The sequence below is a fragment of the Botryllus schlosseri genome, chromosome 1 (assembly GCF_051294905.1).
Source record: "Botryllus schlosseri isolate E-star chromosome 1, Bs_hap1, whole genome shotgun sequence".
Lineage (NCBI taxonomy): Eukaryota > Metazoa > Chordata > Ascidiacea > Stolidobranchia > Styelidae > Botryllus > Botryllus schlosseri.
Window position 1 is genome coordinate 13,924,589 of NC_137236.1, and position 10,605 is coordinate 13,935,193.

General features: G+C 38.2%; 1 protein-coding gene across 1 annotated transcript; it reads right to left on the reverse strand.

Annotated features, from left to right (window-relative positions):
• Positions 1-7,041: 7,041 nt before the first annotated feature.
• Positions 7,042-10,267, reverse strand: LOC145442542 (kelch-like protein 23). Its single transcript, XM_080320487.1, has one exon. The coding sequence runs from the start codon at positions 9,822-9,824 to the stop codon at positions 8,211-8,213; it is 1,614 nt and encodes a 537-aa protein (XP_080176613.1). The 5' UTR covers positions 9,825-10,267; the 3' UTR covers positions 7,042-8,210.
• Positions 10,268-10,605: the final 338 nt, after the last annotated feature.

Below are 10,605 nucleotides of genomic sequence, written 5' to 3' on the forward strand. Positions count from 1 at the left end.
GGCACAGGCAAGTTTTTTGAAAAATTCTGCTTCACTTAACAAAACTGAAAAACACGACTTCAACGGGGTGCGAAACCAACAAGCAATGCATCGTTTGATTCAGAATGTCATCGCATAACCAACTACGCCACGAAGCAAGACGAGTGCAGTCAACCGCGCGTGTATACAATCCAGAAGACGAGAAAACTTTCTAAACATGTACATGTTTTGCTTACTCCCTTATAGAGTCCACAACGTATACCTAGTGCGAAAAATCACGTGCTATTCACTGTCATTACAACCCTGCGTTCCAGTTATGATATTAGCCAGCAATCATGACAGTGTCATTATATGTGCTCCGTATATGCAGAAATTTACCTGTCTACCAACTGGTCTACGCAATAATTTGTTTTGAAACATTAAAATTGGTTCATATTGGCACATACATTAATATCTGACAATTTTCGATTCAGGCGAATGACAGCCTTACGCCATTGACAATCAATAATGAGGATTCAGAATGTAGTTTTATGAAAATAATCAGTGAATTTCTAGATCAGAACCCATTTATCCGAGGCATTCATTTTTATGACACATTTATTTACAATCTCTTATTTCCAGGTGTCTCTCCTGAAAGACGAGGAAGATGTCAAAGTTCGAACAATGAAGGTTGCATCCCACGTGTGTCAATAACCGTAAGTAGTCGTAGAAATAGGAGAGTTCAGAACAAAGTCATCCATCTCGGAAATTGCAATAGAATTATTGAGAAATATTTTATTGTTGGTGTAATAGCCCATCCTCAGGACCAACGTATTTTGAAACGTTTCGGTTGGTAAACATCCAAAAAATCAAAACTCAAATGACTTGGTTCTGATCACAATTGTGATTTTAGATTAGAACTCCTACATTCAGTGCTGTACTTGGAAAAAGCGGTTCATGAATGTGTTTTAGATTCGTCCTCTATGTGCAGTTAGGTGCAAATCACTCATAAATTCGGTCTCGACTCATCCATAATATGTAGGGTGATTTTTTGACCTGAAAACGAAAGATTTTGACCTAAAAAATCAAAATTTTTGACACTTTTTTACCTAAAATAACTTTTGACCTCACAATAGGCCTATGCAAATTTGGTGTTTTCGCACACAATGTTAAGATTGCACCACTTATCTTCATTTCTGGTTGGGAGTGTATGTCCTTACAAAGTAGTTTGGCCCGATAAACGTTTTTGACTTGAAAACTGACAAATTTTTACATGAAAAATCTTATATTTTAACAAAATCTGGCTGTATGAAGAATTCCAGTATCACATGACGTATTATGGTAGAAATAATTAAAATTTGTTGTAATACATCAAATCAAATGATATTTCCGTCATATCTCATGACGGTTCGCACAATGAACCATAGTAAAAGTGGGTAGTAAAAGTAAAAGAGGGTCGAGAACTGCAATAGGTTGGAAAGCACTGATTTAAATGATGTCATCACAGCCTGAATCATAAACGATATTCGCACTACAATATCAACTGATCAGTTGGTATCTGTCAAACACATGATGTCTGTCTGACGGACGTACCTTTGGCTTAAAGATCAATAAATTCTTATTTTCTGTTTACACCCAATCAATAATTCTGTTTTCGAGTATTTGCCTTTTTGTGCCACCATCTTTAACTAGATTAATACTATATGTAAGAAGAAGTCTCAATGCATTGGGTGACTGCAAAGTTAGAATTTGGATTGTTTCCAAATTGATGTATTCTTTGTCATCACAGGCAAGGATTTCTTTTTCATCATGTTCAATCAAGCTACAAGTTTCCAGCAAGGAAGCTTCCCCAATTGTCATTCAAGATGAGTTTTATCCGGCTGCATATTTTGCGAGGCACAAATACGATTGACATCGACCTTCTATGCACGTAACAATTATCAACTCGGAAGCGGATGAGGTCAGCAACATCAGCATCCCAGATTTTTCGTCATTTATTGAGTTTTTTAGTTGTGCCCGTTCGTTAGCCTGGCTGCCGAATCTACAAAGTAGGACAGATTCACAAAAAGGAGGACATGTAGGCATCATCAGAGGATATTTTCGATTTCCTGAAAAAGGAGCACAAACTTGAACGACATACTCAAATGGTCATATTTTTAATGCCGGTACTTAAAAATTGCTATACAAAACTACTTACTTTTGAAACTTGGATTTGGTATAGTAGAAAGTAGTTTTGAGACACTGTGTGAAAGTTTCCAAATCGAGCAGCTGTGATACCGATCTTATAACCATGGGGATGTGTTGTTTTATGCGATCCAACATCCTAACGTTTGTCGCTCGATTCGGGAAATTTCACACAATGTAAATTACGGCCCGTTACCGTGGTGGATTTTCATTTCATTGCTGTTGCGATAGCCCGACCTCAAGGCCCATGCAGTTCAAAACAGAAAGTTTTTTACTGTGCGTTGTGTACTTAAACCACGGTATATTTACAAAATCGATATATAATTTAATCGGAGCGCATTTCCAGCTAACATGGTTATGACGCTTTCAGCATTGTACAATTGAATACTGAAATGAACCCGGTTATTTTCGGCTGACACTCGTCAGGGGTAATCGTCAGCAACTAGTCGAGAATTGGAAAGAACATGGTATATCAACAATCGTATCACAAAATAGGACGTCACCAGCATGAAATTTCGAATGAGTGAGCGTTCAATGTACTATTTGTAGGTGGTACACGAACTCCTTTTGTTGAGTTTTGGTTCCAAGTGTATTTTGATAAAGGTCAACTCCAAGGCACACAAATGGCAGTGTGAACGGCCCCTCCTGACGACACCACATCTGTCGTCTCGATAATTATTCGCAAAAATCGGTTTATCCAACAGATGTTTACCGATGCACACGAGTACATCTCTGTGACATCACATCATAAATACAGAATAAGTAAATCAAAGTGAAATACCCCCAATTTTCTTCACGAAATGAGAGTATTCGTAACATTTTTGTGTTCAAGGTGGAACAACTGCTAAATTTCGTTTTTTTTTTGTCCAAGTCACATTTAAGAAGTTGAGTGAAGAAGTGAATTCTATTTTTTAGCGGTGTGATACAGAGTTGGATCAATTGTAATTTGTAATGTAATGTATTGTAATTAATTACATTTTTTCAATGTAATTGTAATGTAATTGTAATTGAAGCATTTTTATTTTGTGTAATTGTAATTTGACAAAAATTTTGGTCAATTACAATTTCAATTACATTAAATTGCTATTGAGACCTGACAAGCACATCATAAAATAATTGACTTATTATGCATTCTCTTTCAATGTCGACAAGGAATTTGGTGGATCCATTCGCGGAAGCCCTTGACTGCGCCCTTGCGGGCGAAGTTTTTTTATTTTCACCGCTATGCTGGCCTCGACTGCCATTGTATACAATTATTAGATTACTAACCAACGGATGGATTCGCAACACGTGACTCACGATTGAATACGCCGAGCAGCGAACTGCTGAGCCGGCTAAAAGCAGCAGAATTGATAGTCCCATAGCTGGCGATCCAAGCGTCGAAATTTGATATGTATGGTCCTAATCGAAAGCTAGTGTCGCACTGATTCCGCAATAAAAGTATATTTCCAGGCAATGGTACCATCCCAAAATAGTCGTGAAAGTCTGGGAATCGGCATTGTTCTGAACAATCGCTGGGCGTAATAGGTCATTGTTGTGGTCATGCTGCTGCGGCGCTCTCACCTTTCAGAACAGTCGGCCTTGAAAGGCTATTTTAGAGCAGTTAAATTGCCCTGACGAGATTTTAATTTGTATTTTCGGAACTAGTGCATCAATAGCTTACGATAAAGACCAGATGCATCAAATTTGGACGCTTGGATCGCCAGCTCTAGGACTACAAAGTTTGCTGCTTTTAGACGGCTCTGCAGTCTACGTTTGTCGGTTTCATTCATCCGTGACTCACATCTTGCGCATCTATCCGTGGGTTGGCAATCTACAATACGATCTCAGGTCACGATGCTGCATCGTTACTTCGGCTGGCTAACTAACCAGACCACTGGATATTATATAACGTCTTATCTGACAAAGCACAGTTTTGGTTTTACTCCTCATCCTAATTCCTACGTCCCTCGATAAAAATAATATTATTTCTTTAATTATATACTATATGCGCAAATCCAACACGTGCACATATTATAATACTTTTTTCAACGACATACTGCACCCTATCCCTAATCCTAACCCATAGGAAATTAGGTAAATAACATTTTACATTTCCAATTACGTGAGCCATAATTACCAAGCATACAAAACACGCTTATATTACGTCACATTGACATCTTACATAGCATACTATGTATGCACATAAACGCATTTATTACTACACAATCTGAACTAGACTTGAATTGTTGTTAATTACGATGCTACAGTTGTCAAGGAGCACGGTTGAATTTATGATTATTCAATTGCATGTTCAACAGCAGCAATTGTAATTGTAATTGTAATGTAATTGAAGCATGCATGGAGTAATTGTAATTGTAATTTGATATTTTTAGAATGGAGTAATTGTAATTGTAATGTAATTGAAACATGCATGAAAGTAATTGTAATTGTAATTGAACTGAAATAATGTAATTGATCCAACTCTGGTGTGATATGAGATTTTCTTTCAGGCTTTGTCTCCTGCTGAAAGACAAGATCTCAATATCAGGACTTTCAGGAATCATGATGACTGCAGCTGCAGGTGAGCCACTATGAAGCACTGTAACATATCCAGAGTCCGCAACAGAGTAACTAATATATAGCAAACGTAAGACCGTGATAGCTTTCACACCCTATTTATCGTCCACTTGTATGAATATAACTTTATTAGTTACACGAGCTTTCGGAGCTCTGCTCCTTCATCAGGCTCCGAAAGCATGTGTAACTAATAAAGTTATATTCATACAAGTGGACGTTAAATAGGGTGTGAAAGCTATCAAGGTCTTACGTTTATATATATCGTCTGCTATCGGCGCAACAAAGTATTAAAGGGGCACTGTACTCTAAAAATGATGTGGTCTCAAATTGAAGGGCAAAACGAAAGAAAAATTTTGACAGCAGCCGTTTTCTTCAGAACGCCACCGTAATGGAGCTGTAATGAATTGAAATTTCCATAGTTGCAGCACGCTCCAGCAGTCACGCAGAGATCGAACTATATATAGTTGTCAGCCGATGTTATGAAGGAAATAGAATACACTAGGCCCGATTTTGACATAAATCTCCTGACTGGACATCTTCCGTTGAACGCGGTATCTAAACCACCTTGGCGTGTACGACATATATCCTTCATAACATCGGCTGACAACTATGGAAAGTTCGATCTCTGCGTGACTGCTGGAGCGTGCTGCAACTATGGAAATTTCAATTCATTACAGCTCCATTACGGTGGCGTTCTGAAGAAAACGGCTGCTGCCAAAATTTTTCTTTCGTTTTGCCCTTCAATCTGAGACCACATCATTTTTAGAGTGCAGTGCCCCTTTAATATATAGCAAACATTCTGTCCAAAACATTGAAAATTTCAGTGTCAAATTAGTCAATTCAAATCCCATGCTATCTCTTGTAACGTTTTGCGCTCGTTTCCATCTGCACACTCAATATATTCACCCAACGTACGCCTACATCCGGCATGTAGGCCTACTCATTTCTAAGCTTACAAAGAAATAATGCCATGAATATTGCTCTATGGTTTCCAATAAATTCGGGTATAAAAAATAAGCACTCCACCCTACACTTTTACCCGCATCTTACCAAGCCGCCTTTCAAATTTAATGGATACCTTGTTGACTTCTTTAACAAGAGATTTTTTCCAAACATTTGTACCGTAGTAATTGAGTACTATGAAAAAGGAGAAGTACTTCATTAATGATCGTATCTGCCAGTTGCTACAACTGTCAGACAAGATAGCGTAATGGTGGAACGTCCGGCTGCTTGATTGGTAGATCGATCCCTGGCCAGGTCATGCCAATGACCTTATTGGTAACACTGCAACTGCTATTCATGACTCCCCCACTTGGCGCTCAACATTACCTGGATAGCATGCAGGGGTGGTGCAAGACTTCGAAAGCCTTACAGGGGTATATCTGCACATTCCTTGTCCAGCGGCATATACACATCACTGACTCATGGTATGCATATGTACAGATTGTGTGTGTGTATATCATGTGTCGGTGGCAAAAACATACATTCTATTCTGTTTGATTTTTTCATCCTACTTATTTGGTTTCAACATTCAAGAGAAACTACGATAAATATTGAGTTGGCTCAAAATCATGTCGAACCATCTCATCAATGTGTTGTACATTTTTCACAGCTACTTCAGGGGAATACATCATGTTGTAGCTTCACCCTCGGGTAAGGATTGCATTTCTTCATTAACACTGTTCTGGATATACTGTTTGAGTGTATCTTCGGTTTAGGTTGAAAACTCCGGAGTGGATCATTTCCGGGCGTCTCACTCTACCTTTGACCTGACTTGGAATGAAGGACCAACTCATGTTACACGACTCTGTCTCAAGCTTCAGTGACATTTTCCAGCAACACCGTGTTAATTTATATTCATATCACATGAAACAAATTGACAATAACTGTCAGCGACTACTGAATGAGTTCATTACGAGTGACCAATTTTGACAAGACTCGGCTACGTTATATCGAATAAGTTGTTCTGGAATGCTCTGAACACACAGTGATTGATTTTTGCAGTCCGAAATCTCTATTGTCCTGGATTTATATCTATATATATATACATTTTAGTCATCATCATTGGTTTATTAGCAATTTGTATCAGTTCAATACACCACAAAAATGCGATACAATGAAAAGATAGGAAGATGTCAAAGCGACTTGGAGTTGTCTATGGAATCAGACACCCTTGGCCTAGGCGATGTAAAGAGGAGGCATGCACACTGAATAGAAGTAAAGAAGATAGTATAGAATAAAAGAAAGCGACAAGAAATAGGGCGGCATGTCATGGAAAGCGAGATCGATAGGTCAGTCGTGATCCGGTAATCTTGAGGATAGACCGTATTCATTCAGTAGTTATAGCTTTTATTTCGACTTGAATGTGGACATGCTCGTTGACTGTCGGATGGCCGGCGGGATATGCTTGAAGGGGCAAAAGGTTTGTAGTATGCCAAATTTGGCGTGCTAGCTTGCCTAATAATTTCGTCGAATAACGAGTAGTAAAATTTTTGGACAACGCTAACACACTTCTCCAATTAATTTGTAATAATACGACACAGAATTACCAGTTCAAAAGCCGCCTGGATTGCTTAGGTGTTAAGTTCTAGGTCTTGGTAGAAGAGTCAGAATTTCCAATGTCTATATTCGTCACTATCCAACGAGCATATAAACGAAGGTGAGTACATTACAGAATCAGACTTGGACAACTAGAAAAATTAGAATTTCAGCTATGAAGTTTTTTTTTCCAAATTAGATCGAGATATGAATTATAGCCACACACTTTCTTTTATATTAGCATTAATGAATTCAAGAAAACTTGGACATCGAATCAATTTCGGTTAAAATCAAATCAGATCGCTCTAATAAGCATGAGAATAGCAAATGTCAGTAGAGCGAGCTTGACTCATTTTGCACTATACAGTTTTCCTATAGCGTTTACTGGAAAACCAGAAATTAGATTAGCATAAGTGCAAAGAAAGATGTGACGATTTAGAAATAGATTACCGGCATTTCGCTCTAATTTAGTCTAAATAGAAAACTATAATTATCTAGCAGTCCAAATTTGTAAACAGCACGTGGTATAAATACAAAGTCGAGGCACACGAGGAAATGATGTTTGGCAGTAATTACTAGTCGTATACGAATGAGAGTCAGAGGATACCAAAGTAAATACATGTATATAACAGTCATAATATCTGATGTCCCGGCAGTGAGGCTGCATTTCATTGAAAAACCAGTTTCATTCAATTTAGTATTACAATTTAAACATTTCAATACACCTCAAGACTGTGATACAATGAAAAGATAGGAAGGTGTCATAACGACTTGGAGTAATCTATGAAATCAGACAACCATCTGGCCTAGGCGATGTAGAAAGGAGGCATGCACATTGAATGCAAAGTAAAAGAAGATAAGGTAGTATAAAAGGACAGGCGACAAAAAGAGGTGGCATGTGTCGGAAGGTAAGACCGATATGCGAGGTAGTGGTCCCGGAAACTTGAAGAAATTCTAGTTGATACACTGATCTATATCTTGACTATTGCCGATCCGTAGCTACTGAAAGATTGATCTTCTTCCATTTTGATGCTACACCATATTTTGTTCACTAAATCGTATTTCTCAATGACATCCCGTTCAACGACAAACGTATCCAGTACAAAAATCCAATTGCCGATGTGATAAGCGGCATTGCGTCCATGCTCAAAATTCATAGATGACAATGAAGTCCATTGAGCTGAAGTAACATCGTAACATTCTACATTATTGATAGTATCGTCTCCCCTCCACCCACCGGTCACAAAAATTTTTTGATCTATAGCAACCGCACCACATCCACTAACAGGATATCTCATTGATTCAAGGATAATCCACTCTGATGAGGATGGAGTAAATCTGTAGAACGAAGAAATTTGAAAACCATCCCGTGTTTCACCTCCGATACAATACACAGAATCATTCAACGACACAAGACTTGCATTACAAATTGCCGTAGGCGAGTTTCGCAGCGGAAACCATCGATTTACGGAGGGGTCAAATCTTTCCACATCATTCGTTACTAATTCTTCGCTTCCTCCAATGAGAAATATGGATCCGCAAAATAACACGGATCTAGGTAGCCCACCGTGGTCACAAATCATATCTTCCATCCTTTGCCATTTCGCATTTTTTCTTCCAATATCGAGTCGATGAACTGATTGATTATCGCATAAAATATAAATATACCGCTGATAAGAAATTACGGAGAAACGATCTTCTTCGGTAATCTTTGCGTTGTGAAACTTGGTTATTTTCTCAGTTATCGGATTAAGGGATAGAATAGAATTTTCTTCATCATCAAAAATAACTATTAATTTTTTTCTTTTGATTAGTTCAGCTGACGATTCTGGAAGATGTCCGGTAATCAACTTGTACAAGTTCGAGTCATTTCTGATAACGGGGTAAGTTTCGAGAAGTTTTTGTAAAAAGGCAGGAGAGATTCCATCACACTCGATCAATTCGAGAAATTCGTGCAAATATTCCTTCTTCTTTTCACATGTCTCGATCCACTTGAGCGATAACTCGAGTTTTTCTTCTTCCAATAACTTCCGATTTGCGGCCTTCAAAGAACTTGAAACATCACCTTTTTCAACACTTCCAAATCCAGCTTGGTTTGCAATTTCCATGATATTTTCTTGTAAAAACATGCGGCATCGCAAAGCAACATCGACCAGCCCGTAAATATCAGCAATATTTCTTGTAGAGAAGTAGTTGTCAACAGTGATTGATTCCGCCAAAATATCAGATATTGCATGCTTTACGTCTTCCAGCTGCAGAATGATTGCGACATGAAGAAGTTCAATGTTTTTCCCGTCAGGAATCTCAACTTTACTTGAATATATGAAATCGATGCAATTTTTCATACAATCGGAATCTACATCTTTAAAAACGATCCTTCCTTCACGACTTTCTTTCGTGTCATGCTTCAGCATAGCTCTGAAATAATCAGAGCCAGCCGACAACATATTTTTGTGGGCGGGATAGATATCATTCCCGACTTGAACTATGAAATCACAATGATCTTCATCTTGTTTCATTCGATATAATTCCTCCATCATCTTCACTGCACGTTTCTCGACGTCTTGACAAACAACCTGCACCATGATCACCAATCACCCGTAAAGGATCTATAGGCTAATAAAGATTTGTGCTGTTAAGAAAATAAACATAATTAGATATCAACTAATGTTGAGTCATGAGCAGTCGAATACAGAGATAGACATATAGCATAGTGATAAACTAAAGGTAATCAACCACATTGATTAATAATATCCAGATTTGTAACCAAGTCACAAGGTTCCGATTCAGTGGATTCACAAGTTAATATCACTTGTAACAGTTTGCGGTCGCATTTTCAAGTATATATCAGTACTAATAGACGAAATACCCATAGTGTTGTAACTTTAATATTCTTTAATATTACAGCAGTGGTGTAGGAGCATATGCTTCCGCTCATGGCTTTCGTTAAAAATGCAGCACAAATTTTCAAATTGTTTCAAATCTTCAAATCTTGTCACAATGACTAAAAAAGGTCATCACCTCACATTTTGCCATCTCAAAGCAGCCTTCCGCCCGTGGCGCAGAGCCACAAGCCACTGAATCACAGTCAAATATAGGTATTGGCCTTCCGAGCGTCGAGTCACGCGAGTTGATGACATTTGGCAGACTGTATAGTTGTAGGCTACATAGAAAAGGTTGACGTCCCCTAAACTACATTATTTTATGGCCCCCTATGAATTTTTTATGAACTGGGAAACGATTAATAAATACTTCTTAGCGTTTAAAGTAGCAAGTGAAGAATATTCCGAACGATCAACAACGACAGGCCATTGATGATTACGATATCCCATATGTTGCGGCAAACATTAAGTCTCGCTTTAGGGA